Source organism: Montipora capricornis, chromosome 3 (genome assembly GCF_036669925.1).
Source record: "Montipora capricornis isolate CH-2021 chromosome 3, ASM3666992v2, whole genome shotgun sequence".
NCBI classification, from domain to species: Eukaryota; Metazoa; Cnidaria; class Anthozoa; order Scleractinia; family Acroporidae; genus Montipora; species Montipora capricornis.
In genome coordinates this window covers 30067232-30079228 of record NC_090885.1, presented here as the reverse complement: position 1 = coordinate 30079228, position 11997 = coordinate 30067232, and the positions used below count along the sequence as shown (strand labels likewise).

General features: G+C 43.1%; 1 protein-coding gene across 1 annotated transcript in view; it reads left to right on the top strand.

The window, feature by feature from the left end:
• LOC138042858 (glutamate dehydrogenase, mitochondrial-like) overlaps window positions 1-7425 on the top strand; it is an 18364-nt gene extending 10939 nt beyond the window's left edge. The window contains exons 8-15 of the mRNA XM_068888902.1: window positions 1931-2068; window positions 2296-2331; window positions 3202-3303; window positions 3823-3903; window positions 5077-5200; window positions 5337-5419; window positions 6005-6067; window positions 7025-7425. Coding sequence (XP_068745003.1) covers window positions 1931-2068; window positions 2296-2331; window positions 3202-3303; window positions 3823-3903; window positions 5077-5200; window positions 5337-5419; window positions 6005-6067; window positions 7025-7144 — 747 coding nt within the window. The 3' untranslated portion in view covers window positions 7145-7425. The remainder of the gene's footprint in view (window positions 1-1930; window positions 2069-2295; window positions 2332-3201; window positions 3304-3822; window positions 3904-5076; window positions 5201-5336; window positions 5420-6004; window positions 6068-7024) is intronic.
• The last annotated feature ends 4572 nt before the right edge of the window (window positions 7426-11997 follow it).

Genomic DNA, 11997 nt, shown 5'->3' with positions numbered 1-11997 from the left:
GTATGGGATACAAAACGAACTGGCAATTGGTCAACTCCCAGGTGGCTTAACACCGCACTGGTAGAGCGGTGTGTAATGCAATCGCGAGGTCATGGGTTCGATTCCACTACTTAAATTGCATCTTCATCTCTGTGATGATCTTTCGCTCGCAAAATCGTCAAATTTAACTGTTGAATAAACCCAGTGGATGCTGAATGTGCGCGGTTTACGCCTCACTAGGGACTTTTAAAGGGAGCTTAAGCACGCCCGTTTTTGAGACGCGGACGGCAACCGGAAGAGAAAATTTCGCTTGCCAGGATAGTGGTGTCTCCCAGAATTTTATACTAATCATCTCTAATGGAGAAAAGCTCCATAGCAATGTAAATGTGTTTGTGTGAAAACAAGTTAAAAGTCAACATAGTTCACTTCCGGTTGCCGTCCGCGTCTCAAAAACGGGCGTGCTTAAGTTCCCTTTTAAGATCTATGACGCGGTCGTCAACGAAAACGCCTCGAAAGAACAATATCATTGGTTAAAAAAGGAAAAAGAATCGTGGTGCACGTACGACACGCCTTTTAGCACACATTCGTGCGGTATTCTGCACAACAACGACGTGGAATCACCAATTTGAGGTTTTGGCGATAACGCGAGCGTAAAATGCGAATCTTTCAGTCTCTATTTTTACTCTGAAAACTCTCGTACAAAATTATTTTTAGGATACTTCGCCCACATTGTACGACGCGAACGAGATGGCCTAACCGTGAGAAACTTAAGATAGTGCGTCGACGTCGCCGCCGTAGATCTTAAAGTTACCTACTGATGCAACACCACAGGTTTTGAAGAAAAATCAACACTTGATGTAACCACGTAGACGCACTATAAAAGGGGACACTTCATGCTCTGTTTTTGTTCGAATTCATTTAAGCACGACTGATAATGCAAACATCAACACAGAGAGAAAACCCATAAATGATATTCTCAGGTTGACAGATATGTCCAGAAATCCACGAAGTGTCCCCCTTGCTCTTCTCTCCAACTTCAACATCACTCGTGTCTCGCAATACAGATAATTAACGGATAACATCTTAATACTTGTTACTGACACATTGCCGTGAGGGGTTTTTCATCAGACAATTTATCACAAAGCCTTGCATGCGTCCACCTTCGATAAACAAATCATCCGCATGTGTCGAAGGTACTACGCCTTTTATAGCGCGTCGTGGTCTTTACTGGGATCCCACATTCCCAGTCGTCGTCCGGTCGTCCCAGACGACTAAAAACCTGTCCAGACGAGTATAAGAACTCCCAAAGGTCGTCCGTTGGACGAGTGAAGTTTTAATAAATGTCTTTTCACGAATGTCATCAAGTGCTATAATATAGAGAGACCGTACTTTCGTTCTGATCGCTTTTCGTTCTATAAAAACTTCCAGAAAATAAACAGCAGCTTTCCTCAGAAATGAAATCTCAAGTTTGGGCGCCATCTTTGACCACGCGGTATTTTTCATGAAACGATTACAGGCTCAATTTACATGTATCTCTGCGATAGTTGATAGCAAGGCAAAGAGCAAAGAGTGGCTCGTAATCTCAGCTGATAATGTGGCGTTAGTTACAAGGTGTTTTGCCACCGCAAGCAAAAAGGAAAACAAGTGGAGGAGAACCTGCTGCCTCCCACGTTGTAAATAACATAATACTCCAGAGTCAAAATTCGTAATTTCTGACGTGAATGTAAAATAAAACGCGAATGCTCAAGTTACAAGTAATTTTATCGACCATTTTCTATACAGCAGACTTCCGCATTTTTGCCCGGACAACCCAAAATTTGTCCGGGCAAGTATCTCGTAAGACGTACATGCCCGGCTGACGACTTTGATAAAAAAATAAATATGGATCCCAGTGTTTAACGCAATCAATACAGTGATCATCTTTCAAGTAGTCTTGGTTTTGTTTTATCAGGGATTTGGCAATGTGGGTCTCCACACCTGCCGTTATCTCCACCGTGCTGGAGCGAGATGTATTGGTGTGATGGAGAGAGATGGAAATCTTTACAATGAAAATGGAATAGACCCAAAAGAACTTGAAGACTACAAACTGGTATGATTGTCTGAGCTGCGCAGCTGTTAACAGCGGTTATCTAGTTATATTATTAACTCAAATAAGTGCAGACAGGTGGCGGTGTGTTGAACTTGTTAAGGTGCTTGATTTGTAAGCGGAAAAAGGGATTCCAATCCCTCCCAATATAATCTACTATCAGGGTCTTCCCAGGGGTGGTTTCAAATTCAGCTCCATAACGCCTTGTTTCTTTTTACCCTCAAAACCAGGAAAATGGATCGATTAAGGATTTTCCTGGAGGCAAGGTAAGATAAATGAAGTGATCTAAGATGTAAAGGCGCTGTTACACTGTGTAATTTTTCGTGCAACTTGTCTCGCATCACCATGGCGAGACAAGTTGCGCGAAATATTGCCCAATGTAACATACCTTGCGACGGCAAAATGTTTTGCCAAGACGAGTTGCAGAAACTGTTGCGGTAAGTAGAAATTAGTTTTACCTTTCGCAGCGCTTCAACGAATTTGAGCAGTGTAACATCTATCCTGCAACTTCTGCGGTAAAGGTATACGGTTCCAACCTATGAAAATGTTGCTTTGTTCCTCTTTCAGGGAGGCACCTTGGTCCCGTGGTAAGGGCGTTGGGTTTGCATGCGGGTTGTTCCGGTTCAAATCCCGTTGTAACCTCCGGTTTGGGTTTGTTTCGGGTTGTCCCGGATTCAACTCTACCACGCTTTGTAAATACTGGTTGCCTCCTGCCAGTTGGGGTTCTTCATAATGTTTCTGTTAAGTTTGAATTGACCAATTTCGATTTGTTAAAATTCAGTCCTAAACAAAAGGCATCATCTCGAGGCTCTGGGGAATAAACTCATACAAATCCTTGTAGTTATTCCCCAGAGCCGCGAGATGGTGCCTTTTGTTTAGGACTGAATTTTAATATATCGAAATTGGTCTATTGTTTCTTTCAGATTGTTAAAAGTGGAGTGCTACATTAAACAAGGAATTTACATTATTTTTGTCTCATGTTATTTATCATCGAAAACGAGAAAAGTTTCTTGAAACGTTGCCTGATGTGACACCCGTCAAGCAACTTGTTTTGCAGTGTGAGAACTTTTGTTGCAAGTGAGTAAGAGCGCCTTACTACTTTGAAATTTTAAATGCTTATTTTTGGCACTTTCCAGATGACTGAAGAAAATCTGTTAGAAACTGAATGCGACGTACTGATTCCAGCTGCCAACGAGAAGCAAATTACGATAAGAAACGCCCACAAGATAAAAGCAAAGGTAAGTTGTTCCACTCCGAAGTGTTAACTTTATAATTAATTAGAGCAAATTAACCGGGATTCTGTCAATTACGTATATACATTAAGTATTTTCTGATACACAGTAAGCAAGATATTGCATCGGAAAAGGTTTGTGCTAAGGGCAAACGTGTGTATGCTAAATTGCTGCCTTAGCGTATTGCTCGATTTTTTGCTAAGCTGTGAGATCAGTCTATAGCCTACAAATTCCCAGAAATGTGCTCCAGGAAAGCCTTGTGTTAGTCTCCCTGCCTTAAAAGACTGCATGAAGTATGAAGGAAGGAAAAGTCACCTTTTCTCTGTGTATTTTCTTCAACGAAAACTCAAATTGTTAAAGGCCGCTTTCTCCAGTCGTCTCGCAACAAAATATCTGGCCCTCTGTTGCACACTGATACAACATGTTTTTTTTTCTCGTCCAAGCAGGATCAAAGAAGTTCATCCTTGGAAAATCACACTTTGAACAAAGCATTATAAGTTTTATGATTTGTCTCTGTATATCTAGGTAATCGCTGAAGGCGCCAATGGACCTACAACTCCAGCTGCAGAAAAAATTTTAATCGAAAATAAAAAGCTTGTGATCCCAGTGAGTGTTGTTTTCAATATTCGGCATATTCAGGAGCCCATCTGGAGCGTGCAACGTCCATACAGCGTCTGTGAAACGGCGTTTTCACAAGTAGGTTTATTTTTAGACTAGCCCTTCCCGCGAATTAGGTCAAAAAACAAAGGCAGTTCCGGTTCGGTGACCCTATGACGTCAGCTTAATTTCTTGTAATTGGTCATTGGGCTCCTGTGGGAGTCTCATTCGCGGGAAATTCGATCTAAAAATAAATCGGTCTGTGAAAACGCCGTTACACGAACACAGTAGAGTTGTAGGCTCCGGGTCATGGGTTCCTGGCATATTCGAAAGGGAGAAGTGATGCGCGCACTTACTTCGACAATTGAAGCAATTGTGTTTTTAACGGGACTTGATATCCATGACTGATGCGATGCCGGTGCAATGCTCTATTAATTGAGCTATGAAGCCACTCCGTTGGGAGCTGGTCAATTTGTTGGGCTCATTTGTTCCCCTGGGGCCCGGGATTTGTTCCCCGGGAGCCCGGGATTTGTTCCCCGGGGGGCCGGGATTTGTTCCCCGGGAGCCCGGGATTTGTTCCCGTGTCGGAAAGGGCAGATATTGTGCACTTAAGTGCGAGGACCACTTCTCCCTCTCGTCTCAGTATAACCCGCTGTTCAAATATTTGCATTTATTTCATTCATTCGGCATGTTATTGCTCATGCAGTGGAAGTAAAAAGTAATATAATTATCATCCATTATAGTTAAACTGGCCAGCGTTTGAGGTTCGAGTTCGCTTGTGGACACATGCAGTGATTGGTTCCATTATCGTCATCATTATTGTTGTCTTTCGTCACCGTCATTGCATTGTAATCTGTCCATCGATGCATACAGAAGAATCGGGAAAATTAGGAGGGTTGTGTATGTTTGACTTCCCCAATGAAAGAGCCCGAGAAATACCTTTCAAAAGCCATTTTGTCCTTACTTTGTTCGTTTCATTTTCTATCTGCCTCCGGTAGAATGACCACAACCAAGAATAGATAATAGCACTTTTCACGGTTAGTTTTCCTAATTTGCATTACAATATAATCTAACATGTATATTAGGCAATTTCTGATAATTTTGTTGTTTTAACCCGAAATTGCCGTGCATCCACGTTAGATTACATTGTGAAAAGGGCTATTACCACTATCTTTCTCACAGGACTTGTACTTGAATGCTGGCGGAGTAACTGTGTCGTATTTCGAGTGGCTAAAGAACATCAACCATGTCAGTTTTGGAAGGTTGACTTGGAAATACGAGAAGGAGGCAAACTTTAATCTTTTAGGTAAGCAGACCACACTCAGCGTGATATCCTTGTATCCTGCTTCTAACAATTCGGCACTTAACAGCGGAAGAGAGGCGGAAGGGAACTTGTGGTCTCAAAGGAACAGTAAATAATATTTCCTTTTTCATTTCAACAGCTAGCGTCCAGGAAAGCTTGGAAAATCATTTTAAACAGTCCATCCCGATCAAGCCTTCATCAGAGTTTCTTACAAAGATTGCAGTAAGTGCAGGGCAAAGTTCTTCATAAAATTGACATTGAGTAATGCAAAAGTCTCTTTTAAAAAAATCCTTCGGAGAATCTTTGGTTATGTCATCCTTTTTTAACTTCGAAAACTGAGCACTTCACAGACTTAAAGAAAAAGATCCTAGTACTCGCCTCCCGCCAATGTTGCCCGGGTTAGATTCCCAGCCTTGGCGTCATATGTGGGTTGAGTTTGTTGGTTCTTTACTCTGTTTCGAGAGGTTTTTCTCCGGGTGCTACGGTTTCCTCCTCTCCTCAAAAACCAACCTATGATTTGATTTTATTTGATTTCTGCACGGTATTTCTGTACGGTATCCCCTCATTATTAGCATTGTTTGCATTGAAAAGCTATAAATTCGTCTACAAGTGAACATTTGCACGGTTACGTTTGCGTGGTTGTATTCCTAGTCACGTTTGCTCGTCATCGTTATTTTGTGATTAATGAAAGAGTCCTGACACCGTTAAGATTTGGCCCTAACGCGAGCGATTACGTAGCTAAAGACAAACGCGAGTCAACGCTGTGTGCGGTCAGTGACACTGCTTGTTCGCTTTGATTTTTGTCAGGGTGCATCAGAACGAGACATAGTGCATTCCGGGTTGGAGTTTACTATGGAGAGATCGGCCAAGGTATGGAGCAGTAAATACCTTCTTATGGACAGTAGTCCTCTTTATGGGTTGATGGAAGCAATCCTTTTTTTCTCAGATATGACCAGGATTGACCTAATTAGATGCGTGTAGATTTTTATAAGCGTCACAAAGTGTCCCCATAAATCTTCTGTTTTAGTGAACGTAAAATGTTGCAATTACCCTAACTTTTAAATAGTACTAAAGCTGAGGTTTCACTGGATTGTGGTAAATATATAGTTGACGCATGGACTTGACGGAACACTTCTTGACGCTTATCCACAACGTTGTACAGTATCATAAGTTCTGCGTGGATCTAATTGGGGTCAATTCTGGACATTAGTGCCTGTGTGACGCCTGATGACTTGTTTATGTTATTTGTCGGTTCACTACTTCTCACGATCAAATCTGAGCCGGTATGCCTCAGAAAGCTGGATCAAGGAGAAAATAACGTTAAAGAACCACGTGGTTAAAATGTACACATGTACACATGTACATGGCTGCAATCGCGATAATCGTTACCTAAAGGTAAACTTCTTTTCTGGAAAGCCTTCCGAACTAGAACCTTCGTACTTTAGTGCACACAATACTGCACGGTGTCACTGTAACCACAAACCCAACAACACATGGAGGACACCACACGAACAGGGTAAGATTTGTATTCTAGGATCAATTAGCACTTTCTTCGAGCATGTACAACGTTGCGGTGTATTGGTGGCTCTGGCCGAATTAATTAACCCTTTCGCCCTCAGAGGAATCGCCATCGACTAGTAAAATCATCTGGCTCTAGGAACGAGTAAGATTTATGAATAGTTGTTAAGGAACTAAAGGGGCATATTTTTGGATTGGGCGAATACGTTAACTCTTTCGCTCCTAAGGGTTCCCCATTGACAGAGTAAAATCTGTAAGTGGCACTTTTATCAGGGAAAGGTTTTAATGGCCTTGGTACTTTTTTTCCAGCAAATCATGCGCTGTGCGGAAGAATACAACCTTGGACTGGACATCAGAACGGCAGCTTACATCGTGTCCATGGAAAAAGTCTACAACACATACGCCGTGGCTGGTTTCACGTTTACTTGATCAATCAATAATAATCAGTTCCTCAATCATTCAATAATATTAGAAAACTTGGAAGTTGTTGAACTGGGTAATAATTTTTTTTATAGATATTGGATGTGTATGGTATTTATCGCCAACTGATCAGGCGAATCACACTTAAAGTAAGAACTTTGCCTGTGGCATTGAATCTGAGAAGAATGGAATCTCAGAAGAATAGACTTACCTGCTTTCCGAGACACTTGTTACTGCGTCAATTTTATGGCAAAACATGAACCCAAAATAAACGATGCCTGGTTATGTTACCATGTTGAACCGTTTTATTACCGTAAACGTTGTACAGTATCACAAGCTTTATTCACTTGTTTGTTTATTTGTTTGTTGTATCCTGTATAGTTTCGTTTCATCGAAGCTGGTGTTTTGTATTTTTCTGGGATGACTTTGAATATTCAGAGTGTCAAGGCTCGTCGTATGGGATAACTGGTATATGCATTTCACTCCGCCTGTTTGATGCAAACCTTGGATTTATTTTCTCACCTTTCCGCTACTACCCTCCTGCTCCTGAAGGGGAGAGAAACCTTCATTCGTCCAAAACTTCGATATGTCCGGAAAAATCCCTTCGCCATTCTCGAGCACTTTATCTATTGTCTTTAGACTCTTTAAAGTGGCTCGGTTTTCGTTTCCGGTTTGGTAGTTGTACGAGCTCTCGCGCTTCGGGCTCTGTGAGCTCGAATTGTCGACAAGTCTATATTGTCCTAGGAAATTCTTCCTTTATAATGTGTCGTACTGAACAGACTGCAGCTGCTTACCGAGCGATCAACGATCGACATGATATTCTCTCTGAGGCAGCTGCAAGAGAAGTGCCGTGAGCAGAGACGCCCCTTGTACATCGCCTTCATAGACCTGACCAAGGCTTTCGACTTAGTCAGCAGGGCAGGGCTGTTCACACTCCTGCAAAGAATCGGATGTCCCCCCAAGCTCCTGACGATGATCACGTCCTTCCATGAGGATATGAAGGGCACTATCCAATACGACGGCTCGTCCTCGGACCCCTTTCCTATCAAGAAACAGGACTGTGTCCTCGCCCCAACACTTTTCGGCAACCTGTTCTCCCTGCTGCCAATCGGAAGAGGGCGTGTACCTCCACACCCGAAGCGATGGCAGCCTGTTCAACCTCGCGCGCCTCCGTGCAAAGACTAAAGTGCGGAAAGTTCTCATACGTGAGTTGCTATTTGCTGATGATGCCGCCCTGACAGCACACACCGAGGCTGCCCTCCAAGAACTCATCAGCTGTTTTGCCCAGGCCTGCACTGAGTTTGGCCTGATGATCAGCATCAAAAAGACAAACATCCTGGCCCAAGACGTCAGCTCGATCCCCTCCATCTCCATTGGCGACTGCACACTCGTCGCGGTGGAAGATTTCACTTTTCTCGGCTCCACCATCTCCAGCAGCCTCAGCCTGGACTCCGAGCTGAACTCCAGGATGGGCAAGGCATCAGCAGTAATGGCCCGTCTGTCAAAGAGAGTGTGGGAGAACCCCATGCTAACCATCAAGACAAAGACACAAGTGTATCAAGCCTGTGTGTTGAGTACACTGTTGTATGGGAGTGAGAGCTGGACTCTATATGCCCGACAAGAGCGCAGATTGAACACCTTCCACCAACGCTGCCTTAGACTGATCCTTGGCATCTCATGGCAGGATCATGTCCCCAACTAAGATGTTTTGGAGCAGGGAGGAACTCTCAGCGTGTTCGCCCTGCTCACCAAGAGACGCTTGGGCTGGCTAGGCCATGTCACCCGCATGAAAGATGGCACATGAGACTTCCCAAGGACATTCTGTATGGTGAGCTTGCCACTGGCTCCAGACCAACGGGTAGGCCAGCACTCCGCTACAAAGACGTGTGCAAGCGCGACCTCAAGGCGGGTGGCATTGCTCCAGCAGGACTTGAAGCGCTGGCATCAGACCGCAGCAAATGGCAATCCACCACCAGGTCGGCCATCAAGACAGCTGAGCGGAAGCGTGAAGAGCAGTGGGAGGAAAGGCCAGCACGCAGACGCCCGAGAGCGGAGCCAGCACCATCGGACGACAACGTCTTCACCTGCACCAACTGTAGCAGGATCTGCCGCTCCAGGATCGGGCTCTACAGCCACAGCCGGCGCTGCAGCTCCACCACGGACTGACTCTCAACAGGCGCAATCTCCATAGTCTCCTGAGACTGACGGATGCCTACTACTACTACTTAGTTGGTAGCAATGGTTCTATCTGAGACATATAACTCGCAATATTTTGCGAGCCAGCGATGATAAGCATCATGTGAGGGGTTCATTTTCCTCTACAGAAAACATTGTCCATTTGGCTTTTTGACATCTCGCAATATCGACTGACGAAAACAACACTAAAAGCTTGTGAAAGTGTCCTGAACACAACCCTTTTCGTTTTTCCATCCTGAATTATGATGTAAGTGTTCGTAAAGAGTTTTTCCTCGTATGACGTCAAAGCTTGGAGATGTTGTGGTAAGTCATCTTTTGCCAAGCCAATACTTTCAATTTGCTTGGCTGTCAGAAGCGCCGAAATGGAACTGAACGCTTGGAAATTTATAAGCGCAATTTTCATTTGATAGCACATAAGCCGCAAACTGTCCACACTGGAGCAATTTTAATATAGTACATAATTATTTGCATTCCAATCTCTGGTTTCCAAACAATGAAAAGGTTTCTATTGGGTCCAGGGGCATGCTCCCCAGGGAATTTTTGACTTTGGACTCTCCAAAGTCCCTCTTCCCGTGTTTCTGACCGATTTCCGTAAAACGGTGGTCTTTTTCTTGAGGATATTTGCATAAGCCTAAAAAAGAAGGCAGGAGAAACTGTCTACCTTATCCGTGCGAGAGAACACGCGATTGACCGTGACCAGGGGCACATGCCCGGTAGCCGGTTTTCGTCCTCTGACCTTCTATATTTGAAACAGCTTTCCAACTAAGTATTTAGTCTCTTAGCCAATCAACGCACGATTTCAAAAATTGAGGACTCGTTAACCACGTACTCCGTCCTCTCGAAACAATTCGATTGAGAAATTAAAGCGAGCGAAGCGTGCTTGAAGTGAGGTCGAGCGACGACGTCTTTAGCCGCTGAATTTAGAGCGCTCTAAATTTCCCTAACCACCCGTCACCTAGTGGAAAAGATGCTAAATACTACCCTGGTATGAACGAAGTTGAATGCAGCTTAGAGGTTGGTGGCTACTGAAACCGCTCTACTGGACGTCACAAATGAATGGTATTGGAATACTGATAACAATCTCATAATTGGTCTGATATTCCTAGATTTAAAAAAGGCCTTTGACACCATGGACCATACTACCCTTTTGGGAAAGCTTGCACTTCACGGAATCAGCCATGAATCTGTAAACTGGTTTCGGTCTTATCTAGCCGACCGAAGGCAGCAAACCTGTATCGATGGAATACAATCTGACTTCTGTGATTTAACTTGTGATATCCCACAAGGGTCGAGCTCTATCTTAAGGCCCCTATATTTACCATGTATATTAATGACCTCCCTTCTTGTAATTTGTTTTCAAGACCTAGGATGTATGCAGATGATACCACTCTCACATCCTCCGCTGAGGACTCACATGTTCTTGAATACAAAATGAATCATGACATGAAATTAATTCAGTCTTGGTTGACGGCTAACAAATTGACTCAGAATATCAAGAAAACCAAATTCATGTTTCTTGGCAACCCTTACAGATTATCTCAAGTACATAATGACTTTACTGTACAAGTAAATAACAAATCGCTAGATGGGTATCTGAACATAAAACCCTAGGAGTTCACATTGACGAATCTCTTACCAGGCGCTCACACATCAATGATGTTACAAAGAAAATATCTGCTGGCCTTGCAGTCTTAAGGCGTATCAGTGCTACCATATTTGATACTATAATAAATATACATAAGGCACTTGTGACGCCCCACTTCAATTATTGTCGCCCCGTCTGGGGCAATATTGGTAAGAGCTTATCCGACAAACTTCAAAAACTACAAAATTAAATAGGGCTGCCACGATTCCTCTCACACTATGAGATCCGCTCAAGTGACCTGTTGGATGGGCTTGGCTGGGAAAGATAAGAAAACTTTAGATTAAAAAAGCTGTACAAAATTCATAATAATCTTTCCCCATTGTATCTTGCAAATCTCATTTACAACATCTTAACCGTTCACACACACATAATCTTAGAAACTCTGAATACTACATTCCTAGACCGAGAACTGAATATGCCAAAGGTAGCTTACATTACAGGGGATCTGTGGAACAGAATTCCCTTAGAGATCAGACACCAACCTCTTGTAGTTTAAACAACTTCAAAACCGCTCTCCACGGGGTAGATTACAATGAATTCATGTAAATTTTTATTGTATATTTTCTTAATTTCGTCGTAATTAGAGTTAATGTAGTTTTAGTCACGTCTTTTAAGAAGAGCATTTTTATGATAAAATTTCGTGAATAAATAAATAAAGATGGTGATGATGATGATGATGACTCTGGCGATATATAACATTGGATTACCGATGGTGAAGACACAAGTACTCTAGACTGGTGTGTCGAAACGTTGGGGCTTTGAATCGTAATTTTTTAAGTTACATTGAAATTTCTTCAAACATTGTCAACCTGGTTGCAACGTGAACTGTAACTTCACATGCGCCCCAAGCTCAGTGTGAGGGAAACCAACCGTGACAAAAATGTAAGGATTTGTATGCGAACGGTTGCAAAGTTAAACTGTCCAACATAGCTGGGAAATCCATGTTCCGAAAATAATTTTGGTTCTGATCGGGTGGACTACTGCCTGAGGTCGCTCGCCGGGCTGCTATTGCTTTGTTGGC